The sequence below is a fragment of the Tauraco erythrolophus genome, chromosome 6 (genome assembly GCF_009769465.1).
Source record: "Tauraco erythrolophus isolate bTauEry1 chromosome 6, bTauEry1.pri, whole genome shotgun sequence".
NCBI lineage: Eukaryota > Metazoa > Chordata > Aves > Musophagiformes > Musophagidae > Tauraco > Tauraco erythrolophus.
The window spans coordinates 31,593,300-31,616,376 of NC_141470.1; the positions used below are offsets into that span (position 1 = coordinate 31,593,300).

At 40.9% G+C, this 23,077-nt stretch overlaps 1 protein-coding gene across 1 annotated transcript in view; it reads left to right on the top strand.

Moving 5' to 3' along the window:
- The window catches only part of STARD9 (StAR related lipid transfer domain containing 9), a 117,832-nt gene extending 97,032 nt beyond the window's left edge, over window positions 1-20,800 (top strand). Inside the window, exons 24-34 of the mRNA XM_086613607.1 lie at window positions 155-11,401; window positions 12,212-12,409; window positions 14,475-14,658; window positions 15,946-16,092; window positions 16,663-16,768; window positions 17,329-17,471; window positions 18,071-18,135; window positions 18,223-18,428; window positions 18,844-18,923; window positions 19,345-19,503; window positions 20,612-20,800. Coding sequence (XP_086469733.1) covers window positions 155-11,401; window positions 12,212-12,409; window positions 14,475-14,658; window positions 15,946-16,092; window positions 16,663-16,768; window positions 17,329-17,471; window positions 18,071-18,135; window positions 18,223-18,428; window positions 18,844-18,923; window positions 19,345-19,503; window positions 20,612-20,713 — 12,637 coding nt within the window. The 3' untranslated portion in view covers window positions 20,714-20,800. The remainder of the gene's footprint in view (window positions 1-154; window positions 11,402-12,211; window positions 12,410-14,474; window positions 14,659-15,945; window positions 16,093-16,662; window positions 16,769-17,328; window positions 17,472-18,070; window positions 18,136-18,222; window positions 18,429-18,843; window positions 18,924-19,344; window positions 19,504-20,611) is intronic.
- The last annotated feature ends 2,277 nt before the right edge of the window (window positions 20,801-23,077 follow it).

The window sequence follows — 23,077 nt, forward strand, 5'->3', positions numbered from 1 at the left end:
CTAGAATTTGCTTTTGAAAGGCATGAAGACTGTTGCTTCATGTGTCGTTACTCTTAACATTACTGATGTTACTCTAGACATTACTGATGTGGAAGCATTGCTGAATACATTATTCAAGCAAGGATTGGGCTTTATTTCTTCTTTATTTCCACAGCTGTTTGTTGAAGAGAGAGACTGTCTCCAAGTTATCTACCTCACCAAATATTGATCAATGCTGTGAAGACAGTACAGTAGGGAGGTTGTCATCCGTAGAAGAATATCTTTACAAAAGAGGTAAAGACGTTGCTGGGAGCAATGACCTTAATGATGAAAAAGGGATCTCCTTTTCAGTCCAGAGGCAGCTAACTGAAAAACAAAAAACATCTTCATTTGGAAATAAAAAAGTAGAAAAAGACTCTAATGATTCAGCTGTCATGGCTTATATCAATAAAAACGATCAAAAAATTGAAAAGTTGGATGACAACCCAGGGCAAGCTGGATCTCAAAACCAGCCCTGTAAAGGCTCCTCTCCTGATCTTTTTAAGGAGAAAGATGAGCCTGAAACCTTTATTACAGGGACAAGAATGACAAAAGCAAAGGTGCTAGGAGATTTAACTCAGCCTGCTAGTAGCAATCTAGAACAAAATAGAGCTCAGGTATCCAATAAAAAGGCTAGAATGGATATCAATGGAAAAGACCACAGCTGTTCTCCAGAAAACTCTCCTAAAGAAGTTAAGAAAACAGCGTATGGAAACCCACCATCAGTGCATCTAAACCAAACAGCCAAGAACTGGAAGAGCGAGCCAAACTCAGCCTTGCCAAGTCATGAGAAATCATCAGTGGAACAGCAAGAATTCCTGATGGTAGCAACATCAGTGGGAAATCTCACTAAGATGAACACACAGGCACCACTTGCTTATGTTGAAAAAAAATGGCACAGTGCTGAGATGCTGAGTGCTGGAGTGTCCAAAACAGCCACAGATATGCTGGGGAACTGGCAAGAGGATGATGAAAATGAGATTTCTGATACTGACAGTTCCTATTCTGTAGATTCTCTCTCCTGTGCTTATGCAAAAGCTTTCACAGAGAAACTGAAACAAGAAGATTTTGACAGAAACAAATGTCTGGCCAACCCCGAAGATTCTGAGAGTGATGACAGTCAAATGTCACAAGACTCTCTGGTAGAAAAGGAAAACAAAGCCAAAAAGCAAAATAAAAGCCGATTTCACAAGTCAAAGGCCCACCATGAGCCAGCTAAGCTTTACAAAAGCAGAACTGATCACCATATTCCGTCTTCGGTGACGTCATATGCATCTCGTAGGAGACTGGGAAAGCCTGAAAGAAGCTTTTCTCTGGACAGTTTAGCTGATGGAGAAGAGATGCCAGCAGAAGATCCAGTAGAAGAATCCAAATCTGATTCATCTGATGAAGTGCCAGCAGAGATTTTTTGGAAGTTGCAAACTCCTAGATCACCAACTATACAGACTGAGGAAGACCATGAGTCCAAGACCTGCAACAGAGATACAGAAGGGACAAATTATGATCTGAAGCTGAGCAGTTCCTTTTATTTGGACACTAAACCACAGCCTGCTTCCAGTAATGCTTGCAAGCAGTTGCTGAAGGGGACCAAAGTCTCCTTTGTAGAACAAGAAAGGTCTCTTGATAGAAGACTGTATTATGCAAGTGGAAATCCTTTGCTTGCTACTGATGCTTGGTCTTCCTGTAACTCAAAGGTTGACACCAGCAGCCCCAGAATAACAGCACCTTCTTCCCATGAAAATTTGGAATTTCAAGAAGCTCATCTGTGCTCTTTGAGCAAACCAGAGCTTTGGCTGAAGAAAGATGATCTGAAGCAGTCAGCTGCTGAAGTTTCTTTTGTTTCTGGCTCTAAGCAGATACGTAGCATTACTCATTTATCACATCGTATAAATGAAATAAACACAGTTTTCTCCTCTGACACATCAGAAGTACCTTTACCTGAAACAACAACTGCTAGCAGAGTTTCTGAGTGTGGATCATTAAATAAGATTCTTAAGAGATGGACAAACTCTAACGAAAATTCTTCCTTGGAATCTCAAGACATAATGTCCTCATTTGTTAGCTCAATAGGACCAAGCTCCTCTTTTGTTCCTATTTCAGCAAAGCATGATTATTATGAGCATTCAAGGTCAAATCATCCTGAACAAGAACAACTGAATGAATTATCTACTTATAGGTCTACCACTGAATGCACACAAACATTCAGCTGTTTGGAAAGTGCCTCCACTGAAGACTGCTTGTCACTGGTATCTAGGAGAGAGGAGGATTCTCTCCCCACAACTCATCCACAGCTGCCAAAAGATCATAATCTGAAAAAAACATCTTTTATTTCTATGTTGCCCATGCACATTTTGGAGCAGAGAAATGACTGTGTAGATGCAGATTTCGAAGACGATTTCTTCAGAACTTTTGAAAAAGATGACCTCGATGATGATTACAATAATTTGATGACAAAATCAAATATGACAGAGTCATGCAGTGGAAGTGCATCTGTCAGTGCAATGGCTGCTGAATCTTCTACAGGACTTGCTCATAATATGACCTCAACCCAGACATCTGCAGTAAAACAAGTCCACTTTGGAAGCCATGGGCAGCTTTTTCCAAGAAGGGAAATACCAACGTGTTCTGATGAAGGTTTCTTTCTCAGTGACTTAACAAATAAGAACTGCTCCCTAGTAGACAGTTATGAGCTTCAGACATTGGCTGGACAAGGAGCAGAATCAGCTGGTACGGTAGGTCTCCTCAGATCTGGGAAGAGTAATTTGGAAACAATGCAAGAAACGGATTATCAACAAATATCTGCTGAAGAAATAACAACAGAGACAGATTTTTCATCACAGAAGACAACGTATCGATGTAACCCTTTAGTTGTTGCTCACAGTGCAAGTTATGACCAATCTGCAACACCAATAGAGATGTCTCAGAAAGAGATTATCTGTATGGAAACAAGCACAGATAGCTTGGCAGAGGTTGTGCCAGAGGTGCCTTCATTCAAAGATAATGAAGAATATGAACCAAAGGATGAAGACTTGTCTTCACTGAATCATCACGAATTCAAAAGCAAACTTGTTTCAAAAAATTATTCCCATGAATGTGCTCTAGCAGACAGTCCGGCAAGTTGCTTATCCCAAGAAATTTCAGAAAATTCTACATTATGCATTGATAATATAAGAGAAGAAAGCAGCGAAAGCGAAGAACACAACGTCTTGAATTCTCAGGCTGTAGTTCAGAAAGAATTTTCATCTAAATATGACAACTTAGTGGTAAATGAAGTAAGTTACCTCATAGTGAATGTAAATGGGAAAGACACTGAGTCCTTCCCTGCTGCTATTTGTGAGAGTACAAATGATTTTCTACCAGAATCCAATTCAGGCATATTTTACAAAGCTTCAACAAAAGCTAATCTTTTCCAAAGTGCATCTGAGACTGAAAATTATGATAAACTATTGGAGCATGCCACAATAGCGAAAGGAGATTGCGATGCTACATCTAATCTTACTATGGAAGTCAGTGCCACAGAAGGTTGTTCTGATGTACGTTCTGGCTGCCTTTGCACAACGTGCCCTTCAAAATCAACAGGGCAGAAAAACAGTATGCAGAAGACGACTGACATTTCTGTGCAATTTGATGCAAACGTTCTCTTGGAAACAGAAACAAAGAACAAATGTTTACTTGAATCAAGAGAAGAGAAGGAAGCCTTTTTTGAAAGTGCTTGCCCAGAGGATATCTTGCTTGTTGAAGATGATGTAAACTCAGAGTCAGGAAGAGTATTTGAATACAACACAAATACACCAGCTACTGTTTCTCAAGAGGAGAGTCCATATATAAATAAAGAATCCAAGGTTTTAAGCAACCTAGAAGCCAATCCAGAAGAAACTATGGTTCCTTATCAGAATACAAAAGCAAATTCTGATGAAGAAATAACAAAATTAATCAACACTACAATCAACTTAGAAAAAGATGCACTGGAAATTAAATCCAGACAGATTGAAAGTTTACATGACTACTCAGTAGCCAAAGTCCAAAGTGTAACTGAAGACAGGAGTGGAGAGGATTGTAAAGGTATTAGTCTATCTCAGAATCCAAAGAAACCTATCGATATCGTAGCTTGTGAAGTTCAGTGTGAGTTTTATACAAATCTGTGCCTGACACATGAAGAGGCAGAGAAGGATGAACTGCAGGTAGCCAGCATCAGGGTAGAACACACTCAGGAATCAAAAGCACTTGTGCATTCTGGCAGCCGACTTGAAACAAGCAGCTTCTGCCAAAAAGAAAAAAGTGAGAAAATAGAAGTAGGCATTTATTCACCAGAGTTTTCCATTGCTCCCAAAAACACTCCTTCAGCTCTGTGTTCCCACAAAACAGATGCTACTCAGAATACTTCAGGCTTCCTTGATACTTGTGGGGGGCTTTTACAGATGACTGGAACAATAGAAAATATGTTTAATACAGAGGATGTAGCTGCAACGGTGCTAATCACAAGGAGGCAAGGAAATATTTTAGCAAAACCTGAAAATGAAGGACCAGTAAATGCTAGCAATTTAATTGAACATCATATACCAAACTGTTTGCCCCAGGAAGAAAAGGTTAATCAATGTGAAGTGACTGGGAGTGAAGAGCAAATCATGACAAACACTGAGGGGCTGGTTATTACGAGGCAAGAAGTCATGCACACAGATGAAAACGTTTTATTTACGGAAGAGTCTCCAGCTCTGCATCAGATGTATTGCGACGCAGATGACAAAGAGGAAATTTTAAATCAATTTAAGATCCCTGAAAGATATCTGACAGCTTCAGAACTAGAACAGAATATACTGTTAGAAGGTGACCCAAGATACCATGATCCTCCTGAAATGAGCGAAGATAGTGGCTCAGTGGACTCTGTTACAGATACAAGAAATGGAGTCATGAAAGATATCGATACATATGAATATTCAGTTGATGATAGTACTGGTATTGACCAATATAGAATTGAACAAGAGGAATTTAGACATCTCCACATTAAAGAGGACAGCCACACGTATATGAGTTGCTCTATGCAATATCCTGAGCATGGCACTTCAGAAAACTTGAACGTAAGCGTCGATAGAAAAAATCCTGGTATTTGTGAATTGGATCCAGTAGGCTCCAGAGCTGAGGAGGAGAAAGTGCATTTGATGAATCCAGTACAAATGGCCAAAACAGAGAAAGAAAAGCAGATGTTTGTAGAAAACACAGAGGAGGTAGAACTGATCATTTTACAAAACCTGAACGAACTATTCCCTGAAAGCAAAGACAGCTACCAAATGACACATGATGACAACAGATTAAGTGAAATCTTAAGAGAAAGCCAGTGGGTGTCTACCAGCTTTTCTAGAAATAATGAAGATATCAGCAAGCAACAAAATCCATCAGCAACACTGAAGTCTACTGAAAAAAAACAAGAAGGTTCACTTAAAGACTCCCCATGCCAGTCTGTAAATCACCTTTTGTATCTTGGAGTAAGTGATGATTCCCATCTTGTTCAAGATGTTCCCACTGCCTTGAAAGGACATACAAAACCATCTAACAGCAGTGTTGGAACTGGAGCTGTTCTGCCTTACTATGAAACATTAATGGAGAGTGAGGTCTGTGTTGGTACGCCTGTTACAGTCAACAAAACGAGAGAAGACAAACATCTTTCTGATAAAGCACAAAGTAAGACTGTAGCTTTTCTGCAAAGCAGGACTACACAGGACAGGCAGGGGGGAGAATCCTTTGTATTTAACAGTGCACCTGATTATGTCATATCTGGGCAACCTGTCAATGAGAACAGCTCTTCTACTCCCTGCAGTGGAGGAGTTCCTGAGTCTGAAACTGTTGTACTTCAGGCAGGGGCCAAACAAAACTCATTTTCCTTGGAAAAATTAGATTCTTCTGAAGATATAATTCAGGATGTTAACAATGCTCATGAAGAACACAGTGTGGATTTAATGGTTAATGAACTACCAAAAGACTGCCCTAATTCCGTAGAAGATACAGCTCAAGAGGAAAAGGGTACCATTGTGCCTGATTCACTGCTCTTGGATAATTCAAACCTGCTTTCTTCTTCAGAGAAAGAAGCGATTGAAGATACAGAGGGGGTAAAGCTTCATTCTTTACTAGAAATCTCTTCACAAAAAATGTTTCACAATATTAATACAACTCAGAAAGTACTTCACTCAGGGAGTTTATCACAGCGTGATGAGGAGAAATTTTTAAGCACAAGCTGTACTACAACAAACAGTAAAAATGAAAATGCAAAGTTTCCTGCTGTAGCTGGATATCAGTGTGAGCCCAGAGAAAATCAGGGACAAGGGACTTCTGAAGAGTGCTGTGTGGACCAACTAGGCAGCACTGTCTCTGAGAACACTTCAACCCTTTCAGAAGCCCTGAACAAGTCTCCATGGGAAAATCCACGGTATAGTAAAGAGTTTCTAAATTATAATAGGAGCTCGGGTACTTGTGAAAGTTCTCCTGGTCTCCTGAATTGTACAGCATCATCTGCAGATATTTTGATTGCCAGCAATGGAGACAAAGGTAAAAATGATGCTGTTCTCTCAGAAGAAACAAAATACTTTGAAAGTGAATCAACAAGTGTATCTGTAAATTTTCCTGATGTTTCTCAAAAAGGAGATGAAAGGAAAAATAATTCTGCAGTTGCCGTGGCCACATATTCTCAGAAGAATAAGCTCCCTGAAAAAGTCATGGGAAGAGATCAAAAGGAGGAAATAATTCAAGGCTCTTTCCAGAATTTCAATGACATAAAAGAAAATAAAATCCATGAGTACTCAGAACACTATGGTAACACTTGTAGTGTGACTGTACCAGAATCGGGCTCACTTACTTTTCAGAGCCGAGGACAGACTGGCAGTAAAGAATCAAAGTCTCTTTCATCCCACTTTGCAGAAGGTAATCCAACTGATACAACTTTTCAAAGCTCCAAGAACTTCAGTGCTTTTGACACTTCTTGTTTACTTGATGACTCAAAACCTCTACTATTTAGTCAGCTTGAGAACTCACTTCAAGACACTATTTTGACTGAGCAAGTGTCCTCCAGTTCTGCAGATGTGTGCTCTGTAAAAGAAGGGGATTTTCCCCAAGTATTTGCAAGTGTCAATCACCCATCCTTAACACCATTTTCAGAATCTTCTTTAACTGCAGATATTGGCCATGGTGAAAGTGGCACATACAATATTTCACACACAAGTATATCGAAACATTCTCCATCTGCTGTTTTGCAAATACAAGACACTCAGTCTGATAAGGCTGTGGTGTTCGATGAGCCGATGCGTGCGTCAGGAAGTATTTTACTTTCTCTTGCAAAAGAAAACAGGCATTGTCCAGTATCAGACACAGAATCTACTTCATATAAAAATTCTGCTGTAGATGGGGAACTTATATATGGAAGTAATCGTAAAAAAATTGACAATGATACAAAAGTTGATCAGCACCACTGGGGTAAAGTTCCACCACAGGAAGCTTGCACAGCACACACAGAGAAAGTACTAAATGATAATTCTCTTTTATTACCATCATTACCTTTTTGGGATACTGGAAGGGCAATTCTTGTCGAAGAGGGGGAAATGAGAAAAAAAATTAACAGAAATGAGAAAGAACTGCATTCAAATACTGAGGCTGAACATTTTGCAGTACAGGCAGAGCAGAGAAAAACAGTAAGTAGAGAACCTGTTGAAAAGCAAACTAATGTATCCTCCAATTCTGCAAATGAATTAATGGTCTCAGAAGTTACAGGGTTGGAAAATCTGTATCCAGGAGATGTCAATGTGGATCCTGAACACACCTGCAATTCATTTAGTCCAGCATATCCCACATACAGCAGAAGCACTGATACCAGACGACTGTATCACACTGTCTTGGGTTTTGAAAAAAAACCTGCAGATCTGCGAGATAATTGTCAGTACATGCCTACAGATGAACAGATAGAACAGGTGCCAGATAGAACGAATACAGATGGCAGAAAAGAGATTTTACTTTGCAAAAATAATAATACAGGTTCAAGCGCTGATAGCCCTGCTGATGATGGTGATGTAGACAATTGTTCAACAACGGGAGACACTATAATGAGGAACAAGACTCTGAAATCAGAAAGAGTAAAGTTTTCTGAACTGAACAATGAAAGTACATCTGTAAAGTTTTTACCAGAAAACCATGATTTGCCTCCTCAAGAATCTAAATTGGTGCAATTCAGGAGCAAAAGATCATATTCTACTATATGGAATACAAAGAGCTGTAAACAAAGCAAACAGAGACCTTATTTACAAAGTCACAGACTATCAGCCCCAGCTATTGCTGTCTTCTCTGATATAGAATGTACTTTGGAAGCTTCATCTAAGGCAGATCCTTTGTTGTATTCTGCATCTAAATCACTACAAGATTTAAATATGAGTGTAGAGCCTCCATCACCAACTGAAGATGATCTTGGAATTGAAAGATTTTCAAAGCAGGAGTCAAAGAACTTTTTGCAGGTTAAATCTAAACCCAGATTTCAGCAAAGAATGGCACAAACTAAGAAGCTTTCACACTGTGACCCCAAAAATTTACAAAATTTTGCAGCAAGAACCCAAAGCAGGCAGTCTTTAAAGGACTGTATTACTCCATCTCCGTCATCCTTACTGCACACAGCTCACAGTTCTGCGGGTGCAGAAGCAAATGTACACTCAAAGAGTAGTTCTGTAGCTCAGTGTAGTGAAGGGAAAGTTGAAGAAGCTGGATACCAGCCAGAAGGAGATTTATTTTTGCATGACAATAAAGATACAATGCATTTTAGTTCAAGTGATATCAACCCATATATTCATCCGTGGCAACAAGATGGATTGGGCAAGATTGGCTGGAAACAGTATGTTTTTGGAAGTGCAAGTGATGTCTCTTGTAATCAAATTCCTTTAAACCTGGAAAATCGTAAAGTTATGAGATGTTCCAGTGTAGACAATGGATTGAATTCTCAAAATTCTCCTTTTCATTCTCATCTCAGTTCGTATGCTACAGCAAAAGTTTTATCGAGCACTTTAAGCAGCATTGAAGGTCTTCAAGGATGGGACAATGTCAGACAAGACTTTCAATCTGCATACTCAAGTGACAGTACTAAGCAGTATAGCAACATATCCAGTGAAACATTGGAAGCTAATCCAGAAAATCACACTGCTGCATTTGAGAATCCTTCTGCACAACCTGGTAACTCTTCAATGCAGGTTGATGAAATTGTACTATTATATCCTTCTGAGTCTGAAAGGTCTTCCAAAAAACTACCAGGGATTACGTGTGAGCAGGGAACACAAACTGCAACTACAGGAAGGTATAAAAGGCAGAGAAGACATCAGAGAAGCTATACAGATGTTTCTGCAAGAAAGCAGGAAACAAACAGAGATTTATTTCATCAGTCTTCTTGGACAAGCATGCAGAACCTGTCCATGCATCTGTCACAGCTTCTTCAGAACACTTCTGAGCTGTTGGGAAACCTCTCCCAACAAAGTGTTATAGATAATGAGCAGAATGCCAAAATCAACCAAAGAAGAACTGAGGAAGCTGTAAAGGCTACTAGATCAGACAGCTGCACTCAGACTACAGCAGATGTAGGTACTCAGACTGAGATTTTGGAAGAACCTCAAAGCAAACATGAAGAAAAACAAGTGGAGGCAAAAATGGAAAATCAGTTGAGGGCAGCTCAGGCAGTAAATGTTGATTGGAAAGGAACAGGCGCAGATGCAGTATGTAAGATTCCCAAAAGGAAAGAGGAAACACTCTCTCTTGAAGAAAGAACACAAGAACGAGCAGGGATGAGAAATCTGGACAATCCTGACTTCCACGACAGTCTTGACAGCATTTTGGAAGACTCTTTTATGCGTCTGCCTCTCTTAGCCAGAACCTCCACTCCTATCCTAGATTTTCAAAAAACATCATTAAATGCACAGCAGAATGTTGCTTTTGCCAGTACCAGAGTTTCATCTGTCACATCATCTTCACTGAGTTCAGGGCAAGATGGTTCTTCATGCACGGTAGTTAGCAGCCCTACTAATAGCACCTCTCAATCTGTAGCATCCCACGCTCAGGATAAAAGAAGTGTCAATGAACTAGAGGTTCCAGCAGAAAGAAAATTTCATTACAAGAACACCCTGCTAGTCGATAGGGCCTCTTCCCCTATTCTTACTATTAGTGCTAGTCCCAGCAGCCAGACTGCTTTTAACAAGTCGTTCTGCCCTGTTAAGGAACCTCTCGGATATTCCAGTGATGCTTCAAGTCCCCTTCACAACCAAAAAAGGCAGAGGGCAGGTCCACAGTCCAGCATTCAACCTCACGTGGACAATTTTTCACAGACAGAAACAGAGAGTGAATCTAGCGCTTCTAGAGAACATAATGGCGTAACAAAGAAATCCGGAATTTTCTCAGATAAGAAAGCAGCCAAAGAGCTTTTAGGACAGGATGGTTCAAAAGACTGGGAACAACAGCATAGGCTCACGGTCGACACGCACACCACCATTTGTGCAAAACGACTGTATCACTCTAGTAGTACGCTGGAGGTGTCAGGCCACAGGGAAGTTTTAACCGGTGATCTCGGAGACCGCAGTCCATTGGCACGTTCGCTTCGTTGTATGTATGTCACGAGGGGAGGAAGAGGTTCTTCAGCTGGAATTGGACACGAAAAGTATGTTGGTAATTCTGATACTGCTTTGATTGATAGCTCCTCACCTCCGAATGCTGACTTACTTTTTAATCAAAAAATCAGTGCCACTTGTTCAAGGAAGACAAATGTTGACATGTCCTCAGAACCTCTGGCAGAAGCATCTTCTCTACAGTTTCACAATTTCTTCTGGAAAAATGACAACAGCTGCCCTCTTCCGCTCTCTGACATGAGCGATGTGCAAACTTCCTTCCAAGGTGACAATACAGATTCTGTCACTGAAAGCGAATGTGACACTGAAATTCCTCTCAACAAAAACACTGCTTTTGCCAAGCCTTACAGGCCTCGGAGCTACAGTCTCCGTGACTTACCCATACACAATAAATTTAGCAACTGGTGTGGTGTTAAGGGCAGCCCTTCTCCTTCCTTACTCAGCTTGAGTGGCAGCGTGACTGATTTACAAAGTCAGGCAGAAAAGACACCTAGAAGCGCACAAGCAATAGAAATGGAAGGGAAATCCCAGCTTTGTGACAGCAGGAGCAGAGAGATCGAGAGGCTTCAGAGAGAGCGCGCTCAGATCATGTCTGGCATTCACCTGGATCTGCATCAGCATCCTCTCACTGTGGAGTTGACCGAAGCAAAGCTCAATTACGGCATCGGGGAAACGGACGCCCTGCTCAGGGTCCTTCAGAGCGGAACTGCGGATGACCTGGTGGCGATTCCAGTAAAGCAGCAACTTTATGAAAGGTAAATTACTTAAAGTAGTGTTGTATTAAGTATTGCGAATACACTTCATGTATCTAATCCGTGCAGCGTAAAGAACACCTAGTAATGAGCACTTTATCAGTCACACTGGGTGAACTGTACGTGAAGAAATAAGACTATTAAGCTTATTTTATATACAGTTAAGTAATGCATTTGACACAAAATTTTGGGGTTACTTAGAATAGGGAAAAGGGTAACATTCAGTGTAATTCAAATTTAGTGTCACCTCACTTAAGATTTCTAGCAGCTATGAGAATCATCATGTGTACCTGGTGATCATGGGAAAATATTTAATTGATTTATTGCAATGTAAAAATAACTGATTCATCCTATTTACGCGAATCTCTCATTCATGCTCCTGTGAATAAATGCTGCTCTATGAATATGCAAAACCAAATTTTAAAACCTCATAAATACACAAAATAAATTATGAAAACATCAAGATCCTAGATTCTTGTAGTTGGATTATAGAACTCGGTTTAGGGAGCTGTTGTAACTTAAAAATTTAAGGGTAGTTCATTAGTCTCCATCCCCAATTTGTGTCTCAGCCATTACAAGCAGTAACCAAGACCCTCTTGCGCATTTCCTGCTGTTATAAAAGCAGTGGAGTTTTAGAATTTCTGCATCATCTGTCAGCATGTGGCCAAAGAGGTGTTTGCAAAGGGAGTGTATGGTATTAGATTCCCATAAATTTTACATTACCAAGCTACCTAATGTTTAAGTGTTTTAAAAAATCAGAAAATGTAACTTTGTAGGGTGCCTTTTGTCACTCTAATCATCTTTCCCTGACAGACACATGAGAACTATTGAAACTCTGAGGAAGGAAAGAGAAAAAAGGCTGCAAAGATACCAAAGAAGCCGAAGTCTGAGTCCTCAAAAGCATCTAAGCCTGTTGCAGACGCTGGATGCAAGCCAGAGGGAACTAGATCTCCCCAGCAGACGCCGAGAATATCTGCAACAGCTGAGAAGAGATGTGGTGGAAAACACCAGGTAGGGTGTTAGAAACGTCTCTTTTGGCCTGATGAACATCAACAGTGTTCACAACGGGTGCACATTAATGGTTCTTACTGACATCTGAGACTTCTGTGGCAGAAGATTTTTCTCAATGCGGAAGTGTTAAACTTTGGGATGGAAAGTACTGTCAGGAAAAACGTGTGCCTGATTTTAGAAAACACTCATTAAAATCTTCTGTTTAGTTTATTTCGGTCTATAACAAGCGTCTAATTTATTTGATGTATATGATGTATGGGGACAGCCAAGTATTCAGTTGTCGTGGGTTAAGCCGATCCGGCAACTAAACCCACGCAGCTCTCCCAGTCCAGTAAGATGGAGAGGAGAGAAAAATGTAATAAAAGAGCTGAGGATCGAGACAGGAACAGAGGAGCACACACCAACCACGGTCCCGGGCAAAAGAGGCTGTTTTCTTAAAGCAAAACTATTTATTAACAGCTACCTAGAAAGAGAAAAGCACACAAAAACGGTTACTTGAGACAATAACAAGAAAACAAGGCCAGGTCTTAACAACACCACCACCCCCCACCTCCCTTTGCCTCTTCTTCCCGGCTCTATCTCCTCCTCCCCCCAGCGGCGCAGGGGGGCAGGGAATGGGGGAGTGCAGGTCAGTTCATTCCAAGTTGTTACTGCCGCTTCTCTTAAAGGAAAAGGAGTCCTTACACCATTGTCCCTTGCTCCAGTGGATCCCCTACTCACGGCGAAAGCGTGAATCCTACCCGCTGGGGGGGCAAATCCTTACCCCATCGGATTTGCCCCAAGTGCGGGCTTTACCAGTCCTGGACCTTTAAGGAGCTGTAGCCACTCACTCTGGCGTGGGTCATCATACAAACTTTAAATGCGCTCCGGCGTGGGTCATCATGTTGACCTTAAATGTGTCTCCATAGACACTTTAAATGCATAAGTGCGTAAAATGCGTAAAACGCGTCTCGACCTGTGCCCATGATTCACAATAGTCTCAGGCTCAGGCATCTCCTTTAACAAAACACCTCCCCATCGGCGGGGGTCGTCCCACGGACTGTAGGTGCGTACCGTGCTCAGGCTCTGGCATCTCTTCTCGACGTGGGTCATCCACGGGCTGCGAGTGGGTCTCTGCTTGCTCCACCGAGGACTTGTTACAAGGGGCCGCTCGCAAGGGGGACTCAGCCGCGGCACACGTTGTTCCGTTCCATCTTCACTGACCTCTTATCTGTGTGGCCGTTTCTCTTAGATTTCAGTCCTTTCTGGGTGAACTCGGCCCGGTGGGCGCCCCAGGAGCGGGGCTCTCCCCGAGTTCCCCAAGGGGCTCCGCCGCCGCCATCCTCGACGGGGCGGGCATCGGGCCCGGCCCAGGCCACCGGCCCGGCCGGGAGCGGGGGCCGTGCCCCCCTCCCGTCTCCTCGCTCCTGGGCACCGGCACACCTTTCCGGTTCCTTTGTCCGACGTAAATAGGGCAATTCGCAGAGGCGCCGACTGGCTCAAGCCCCGAGGGGGACGGGAGTCCGGTGTGAAGGGCAGCTTCTGCCACCCGGACCTCCCCCCAACTTCAAACCATAATATCAGTCTTGATTCATTATAGACCAAGCTGTTTTACTCCTTCTCTAACTTAAAAGCCATATGAAATAGTTTTCGTGTTAAATACCACATGAAATAGTTTTCGTGTTAAATATCATAAAAGTTCTACAGCTCTTCACCATTTAGAATTTGAGTTTCTCATCCCCCACCATATCCCCTAGATGACTTTTGCTTCCTTTGCAGTAGGTCAGGAGATAAGTCATTTTCCCAACAGAATTATTTTGCATGTAATATGCCAAAGCAGTAACCTCAGATTACGCACAAGGCTGTCTTAGAAACCAGTGCAATCGCTGGAGTAAACTTAGTGGTAAAAAGGGCTTGCAATATGAATCATGTTCCAAGGTTAATGTGGTGGGGCTAATGTGGTGGGGGTTAATTGCTTTTCTGGTGAATTTTCCTGTTCCGTGTTGAAAGATGATTTTCTCATGGTATTTTGTCAGGTGACCCGATTTCAAGTCATGTGTTTTCCCCTACTTATCTACCCTTACAGAGTCCAAGAACCAAAAAGAAGAAGCATTCAGCATCCTTCAGACATTGAACTGTTGCTCCGAGACTATCAGAGGGCACGAGAGGAAACCAAATCTGAAATTGCACGAGCTCGGGAAAAACTTCGGGAGAGAGCTGAGCAAGAAAAAAGGCGTATACGGGAGCAAATATTTTCTCAGTTACAGAAGGTGAGCAATACAGAGGAAACCATTCTGCATTATTCACATCAATGCATTTTTTCAAAAGAAACTTTTCCATGGTTCAAGTAATTCTCCTGTTTGTACACATCAGTGTAGAAAAAACAAAGAGTTAAATAGAAATTTGTGCTTAAAAAAAAATCTTAGTAATACTGAACTGATACTGTTTGTGCTCCTGAACTACATCTTCCTGAAGCCTCAGCTTATAGACAAGAAACTCCTAATGTTTTCTCATTGGATTGAGCTTACACAGCCATCCCGAGGGGCGTCTGTCCAGTCTATGGAAGACTGATTTTATTTCAGTATGTACTTAAAACACAAAGGCCTTTAGTCCTTTCTTTTCTGTTTCGCTTTTTAGATTGTCCTCTGCATGTGTGTGTTTGGCCTGTACTTTTTTTTTTCTTCTGCACTATTACCCATCTTGCACAGTTCAAGTGTGTGCATTTTTCTCCCAGATGCAGTGACAAAACTTTGTTAGGATGAGTCTGCTCTTCTCAGTTTCTGACTATACTTTTATGCAGTAGCCTTCAATTGTAGCTGCAGACCTCCTCTCCTCATACGTGGTATATCTGGTGCAAAACATGGCGAGCACTCATTCCATTGCTCTGCACCCTTTAAAGCACCTCGAATTCAGGCACCTCCACTGGATGACTGGATCTTACCCATCTGCTGACGGACTTCTCTTGTGAAATGTAGAAGTACTTCACCTGAGTTGGAAACCAAACTTAAAACTGCCCTTGAAAGTATAAATAATCTTGAAGTTCTCAGTATTTTCTTAGTATGTAATTTTTATTTCATCTTCTGGGCTGGCATTGAGGAGTCGCATTGGGTAAAGTTAAATCTTCAGTCTTTTAACAATTATATCTGACTAGAAAGTCAGGGGCTACTCAAGAAGTAGGCAAAGAGCAACAAATGAGACTGAAGAGAGATCTTTTTCTAAACTTCTTTTTCCCCTTAAAAACATCCTAGCATGGGTCTGATAGCCTGGACTCTCATATATGAAGAATAACAACAGGAGAAGCTTTCCATACTGCTGGATGTTACAGGATGATTTGCTCTGTGGCTTTTATAATATTAGTCTTTTAAACGAACCTGCTTATTTAAGAGTTTCTGTATGGCAACAGCTTTTGTCCTGTCAACACTCCTTGAAGGAAATTGGACTTTAGATTATTACTCTTTGATTTTTCAGTGCTGTTATCATTCACTTGACTAGCTGCTGTGCCAGGTAAGTTTTGTGTGGTGTTATTTTTGTTTGTAACACTGTGATACCTATTACAGGAAGAAGCAAGGCTGAAGACTCTTGCAAGTACAAGCACTTTATGCACAGACTCCAGCCTCAGCCTCTCCTCTGGCCCAACGTCTGGTTACAACAGCAGTAATACTGCTACATATGCTGCAAGTAACCTCCGCAGCCAGGAAGGACAGGTGAGAAACAACTGGCCTGAGACCGATGTCTCCTGATGATTCAGCAATGACAGAACGTAGGAATATAAACCTTCTTAGATGGTTTGTATTCTGTCACAGCTATCAAGCAGGACCAGTTTGTGTCACCAGTAGGGGTGATACAGGGTTGACGGAGCAGGACCATGAATTTCTGAGGTGGTTTTTTTTTTTTAAACTCGTGGATTAAAAAAACCCCATAGTGTTACTATTGTCAGTAAGCCACCATCTGTCAAATGTTTTAGAAACATGCAGCCTTTTCTTGTGATAAACCAGAATCTGATATTCTCGGTGTGCCTCCCTCTTTGATGCATACATTGAGTTTTTGTGTGTAAACATGAACTTTCCTGAAGTTACTTTTCGGAGTACGCACCTGTGCTAGCCCCTCACACTCCGTCTGCTAAATGTCCTCAGTCGAGGTATCTCTTTCTCTTATGATAAAGAGAAGCTTGCAACCTTGTAGGGCAGATTTGCTATGAATATCCCACTTGGTAGGTAACATAATTTATTTTTCCCAGTTCACACTAAAAGCTTCCACTTCTGTTCTTAAATCAGGTTTCTTCTGGAAATGCTTTACTTTCAAGAGATACACGAGGTCGTTCAGCTGTTAGAAACAGTCAGCTTTATGTGTTAGAGCAACTACAGAAGGATTCAACACTTGGTAAGTAAAACATGTCTGCTTATGTTCGAGTTGTAGCCCAAAGTCCAATGAGATTTATGCAAATGAAAATCTAATTTGATCCTAGCTATTTTGAGGACGTCCTTACCATTACATGTCTTCAGAATACTACTGCCAACCAATAGCCAGAGCTTGCTTAGAATTTCTTGAAAAAGTAAGTGGTGATTTGGTCCCTCTCAAGTTGGTCTTTTCATCGAAGTATGGTGTTCTGAGAGGACATGAGGATAAAATGCTTCGAATGAAGCAAGAAGCATGGCGGTGGCTAAAGCTGCCACCAGTACAGGAAGGTACATGCAAGTTCTCATTTTTATCCTTAAGCTATTCTTCTTTAGGCTATTTTATTAGCTTATATGTGGTAATAACTGTTAAACTTGAGTCATGCAAGATGTAACTGCAGTGTAATTAGCAATACACAGATTATCAAGATAAGGGATGTTATCAGTCATTCATGAGGATCAGGTGGATTGGGTGCTCCAATGGATGGTTTAAGTCTCTACAACTGCAGTATAGTGGTGGGTTTCCTTTTTACGTGTTTCCTGCAGAAACCAGCAGAATTCAGCCACCCCTTACTTCTACTAGCATCAGCTGTAGGTTCACTCATGGACTAACTATTTCCGTCAGCTCCTCTTCAACAAAAGGATACCAAGATTTATCCAAACATATCTTGGCTAACGCTACCACTGAGGTAAGTAAATAACCAGAGTTTTCACTTATTCCTATACCTCTTACTGGAAGCTGTAGCAAAAATGGGTGGGCAGAACAAGTCTTGTTGAGCTACACTGCCAATAGTTACCTATTTGTCAGTTACAGAGACACACACTGATCACTGAAATGGCAGGGGAAAGGGAGCCAGGCTGCAGCAGTGGGGTTCAGAAGAGACTGCTGCATGTTAGCTGAAATGTTTTGAGTGAAGCTGGTGAAACTTATGAACTCCTCTAGTGTCCAAGAACTCCTACAGTGCAGGTTTTGCATATTTGTGTATGACGATGTGAGTGTGTAGTTAGAAGGAAAGCGTAACAGCTTTGTATTTCACATCAGGTAGGTCTCCCATCTCCCCATGTCCCGTTTTCTCACCATAGTTTAGGCTACGTATACAGGCTTAGGCGTGTGTATATCCTCCTTCAGCAGAGAATATGACAGCAAAGTCGGCCTGGCTGTTCATGCTCCCTAAAGATTACTAGCACTGTAAAACTATTTGTGGTGAAGCCAGCTTTGGGGTTTGAATAGAAAATGATAGTGTAGCACCACGTAAAAGCTGAACAGAATTTGTCATTGTTTCCTAAGGTAATGGCAGCATGCTCTCATAACCTGAGGAATCTCTACACATGCCAAGCAGCAGCTGGTTGGAAGTAAGTTTACGGCAGGTCTTTATAATGCAAGGCCTTTTATGTACTTGGCCTTCCTGTGTGCAAATACCTTTCATTTGTCTTTGACAGATATCAATGTACAGAAAAAGAGGTGCTGGTTTACTACAAAGTCTTTCCTTCAGCAACAAGGCACGGGTTTCTGGGAGCAGGAGTGATAGAAAGACCTCTTCCCTATGTGTGGGGACTGGTGAGAGACCCTGGCAAAAGACATCTGTACGACAGAACTATCAACACAGCTCGAATACATAAGAAGGTAACCAGCCATATTCATCTGGGTGAGTATCAACACAAACAAGAGGCCACCATTATCATTATGTACTTTCTCAGGTCAGCTTGTCAGCCAGGAAGAAATTTAGAGGCATCTTATTTCATTTCTTCAAGTCTGAATAAACATTTCATTATTTAATATGGGAACTTGAGTTTTGCAAGACTTTTCCAAAGTAAGGATAATACTAAACACATCTCACTGCAGAAGTACAGCTAGAGAGAGTGGTTTGAAAATTAAAATAAATCTTAAGTGGCTTGGAAAAGCATCTTTATGACACATTATAGCATATTAAGTAGAGCTCAGCTCTTAGGCAACAAGAAGTCGAAATAAAATATGCATGTGCATTTAAGGGGTGGGGGAAAGTTGTGACAAGCTGTCAAAGTCTAATTCCCCATTTTTGGTTTTGGGTGTTTTTTTCACAGTGTATTTAGTGACTGATACCTCCCTATGTTACCTAAAACAACCCCGGGATTTCTGCTGCATTACTGTAGAAGCCAAAGAGGTAAAGTGAACATTCTCTCTGAAGCATAGAAGAGTAATGGTTCTGAACTCATGGTTCAAGGACAAAGGAGAGAAGGAAGGAAAGTCCATGCTCATATTTCCAGAAGTGGCAGTGTAATAGAAAGAAGAGCCGTGCTGATATGGCACACACGAGTTATGTATAAAAGCCTCTTGTGAATGACAATTGTCACCCGAGCCCCATTAGGCAGTAAGAGAGATGTTACACAGTATCTTGTGGTTACAAACATGAAAGATTATGACAAACAATTATTTAATAAATAACATGACAAATATTATTTCTTATGAAAAGAGCTTTTTTAAGTAATATGAGAAATACGCCTCATGGCAAACAAAGAAGACATTACTGTATGCATAATTTTTTTTTCAAATTGCCATCTTTCTTTACACTTTGTCACACACAGGAGAACTTGTCTGTCTTGGCTGTTCAGTCTGTCTATGATGCATCCATGCCTCACCCTTGTAAAGAAGTGGTGAGAGGGGAGATTTTGCCAAGTGCTTGGATACTGGAACCTGATGTAGTGAATGGAAGAGATATCACCAGAGTTATTTACATGGCACAGGTAAGATTTTTTTGCCTGCCCAGCTGTGAATGCCAAAAGCCATTACGTACCAGACTGCTTAAGAAAACTGGTAAGTAACAAAAAATATAATCGTTATGCTATACTCCATGAAGTTTATGAAGTGATCATAAAATCCACCTCCACTTCACACTGTTATCTAGCATGATGTACAGTAATGCAGAGAGAATCTTATTAGGGTTGTGCTTAGGCACACGATCCCAAGTTTTTACAGCATCCAAAGCTGCTCCCTTGGATACCAAGACTCTTTTTTAAATGTTTATTAGCAATTTTAGTATATGTTGTATTCTCAACTGGTGAGCCAGTATGGAGAGTCTTGTTTGCATTTTCATCTTGCTGTGGAAGTTCACCTCGGGTTATGTCGTTTTCAAAATGCATGGAAATACCTGTTGTTAACTTTTTCTAACTGAAGTCATTAATTCTTCACACTTAATAGATACAACAGAGAAGTCAAGACTAGGGTTCCAGTTAAGAATAAGAAAATCCTGTCATCCATTTATTACAGACTCATCTGAAAAGCAGGCTCTGTTTGAGACAGTGGTATTAAGTACTTTAAAATGTCCAGAAGAGAATACCAGAATGTGTATAACTTATTTTAAAGTGCTCATCTGAGAGCTAAATGGCATTAGTCCTTTAAACTTATCTATGTAAAATATGTTTTAAAGATACAATTTAAAAAATACTATCTTTACACTATAGTAATTAGTATATGCATTTTACAATGTGTACGTGTAATGTTTATGCATTTAAAAATTTTATATGCATTTTATATTGCACTTTAGTGTATACATACGGATTTTCAGTAACACTGCATCTGTCTCAAACTAGCAACATTTAATCTAAACTCAAACTCAAAAGCAGTGTGGGTCATATCTGCTGAAAGTAACCTCAAATAGCAAAGCTTTGAAAGTCTATGGAATATTGGGAAGGAAAAAAGATACAAACCACACAGTAACGATAGCATTTGGCTGTAAACTACTTTTGTGCTTAACATGTATTTGCAACAACAGAGCTATTCCAGGCCAGAGAAGTGTTTTGCTCAAAACCAGGTACAAACCTCAACATGCAGCCTTTCTTCTAATTCCTGCAGGTGGATCTTGGTGCCCCAGCTATCCCTGCAAGGCTCCTGAGTTCCATTGCTAAGCGACAGCCCCTGGTGATTGCTCGACTGGCACACTTTCTTGCTAGTTAGTGTTTGGCGCAGAACGGGACACGTAACAGCAGCTGAAAGCTCACGAAGAGACACAAGCATCTGTAAGGGTAATGTAAAACGCTGGCTCATAAGACAGTCACAGTCGAGCCTCACTTGAGGAGCCTAACTGCTAACGTTGGACTATACAAAAGTATAGTTAAAAGATAAAAGGATCATTTATTTTGGCCCACGCTGCTTAGAAGAAACCCAGCAAGTTTAATGGGGAATCTGTCCTCCTGGAAACAGCTGTGGAAAACCTCCATGGAACAGCAGGAAGGTGTGCTGTCTCTATAAAAAGCAGAGGAAGAGACTTTGCTTTACAATAGCCAGCATCTTACATGCAAAAGTGTGTAATTTAATTTCTGTTTCCAAGGAGCTTCAAAGATCAACCTTCTTTCTTTAAGAAAAGTTTAGGCAGCAGTGAGAAAAAGGCAACGGCAGCAATGAAATACACTACAGACTGGAAACAGCACTCGTATGGCTCGAGACCTTTTACAAGCTCTTGAGTAGAGCTGCAAAGCCACTTTCGAACATTGAGATAAGTATCAAATGCAGAATTCCTAACAGTGTAGATAAATCATTTAACTTAGCTAGCTGGCTATACTTCCCCTTGAGAAGGGAAGCTGAAACAGCACGATATCGACTAGTCATCCTACACCCTGGACAGATTTTTTTTCTCATGTAACTGGCTGACTGCTTGCAGCCAGTATAAGGTATTTCAGATTGCCACTACACTATGCAGCATCAGTGGAAACCACCACACCTCAGGACACAGTTTTACTGCACTGCAGAATTAGGTGCTTTGAAATAAAGAAACTAAACTGACAGTCGTAAACAGTGACACTTTGTCATTAATAGGGAGTAGTACTGAGTAATCAGCTTGTGTCTAGAATGCAAATCCTGCAAAAAGAGTAGCTCCAGCCTTTTTCCACAATGGCTTTTTCCATCAGCCCTTCTACACTTTTACCCAAATGCATTAAGAGTTGAAAATCTAGCCTGGTCATAGTCTTACTGCACTTTGCTCATAACGTGACCAGCTGTCTCACTGCAGTGACTACAGACTCTTCCCATTCAATTACCTCATGGCATTTCTGTTGAACTTAGGCCAACAATCCTGCTGTCAGGCTTTACGCGTTTGTCCAACACACTCGCTAGTTTGGTCACACATTCCTAAACTTAAACAAAACCACAACTAACTCAAAGATCTGAATAACTTCATTTAGTTCTTCAGCACAACAGTGAAGAATCACTTTAGATAATCTTATCTAAGCAATAAAAGCTGCTATGATATGCTTTTTTTAGATTGAAAAGGCCCACATTGTTCAAGAAGCTGTTGCACTTTAAATTTATCACGTGAGATACATATTCAAGCACCCACCATACCAGAGCCAGCGTCTGCTTCTTTAACACAGTTACTTTCAGTAAAAGATGCATTTTTCCCAGCATACAGTGGAGTTAGCTGCACTTCCCACCTTTGAGTTCAAGAGCCAGGATCTACTTTTACTATATCTTTGCACAGGTGTAATTTTGGCTCTCAGCTTCCGTGTTACGTCCTGTTATGAATATATTAAGTTTTAAAAGAAAAGACAATAGCTATTTTAAATTGATATTTAAGAAAATAGCAGTTTTGAGACACACCAGCCCAAGGCTTTTTCCCCCACCTAAACTATACCAGGCAGGATAATAAAAACCTTTCACTTACTTACAAATTTAGTTTGTCTTTAGATGGTCATGGATACAACTTTAACATCAATATATTACTGGTCTCTTTTGGTGAGGCTCAGCCTTTTCTTAAAAGCCTGCCAAACTGAGTCATGGCATGGGTCACTTCAAGTGTCATGCATCTTCCATAGCCCCTGGAGGGAAAAGGCGCAAACCCATCACAAAGTTTTCTGCAACTGAGCAAACAGGCAGATTTCTAGATTTGCAACCTGTCATAGTGTCCCCCCCTTTTGGTGGAAACCAAGAAAGGAAGAGCGAACAAGGCAGTACGTAAAAGCCCTAGGATAAAAAACAAGCAGAAACAGCAGCATGGTGTATTGGCTCTGTCCCCAGTGCTGCTTCCACAGATTTCCAGAGGAGGTAGGGGAGGTCGTCATAGAATCCATGAAAGATTTGCTCAGTGCTTTGCTTTTTTGTTCCCTTTTATTTTGGACATGGCACTAGTGATAAAGCAGTTTTTGTAGGAAAAACATCTAGGGGGACTCCTGTTGATCAATGATGCCAGTGCCTATGAAGGATAATGTCTTATTGTACAGTGCATCAGATGTTTATTTTTATATATACATAAGATTTTTTTCTATGTTTACAAATTAAGTTATTTATATATGCTTGTTTTGAAGTGTTTTTATATGCTATCAAAGC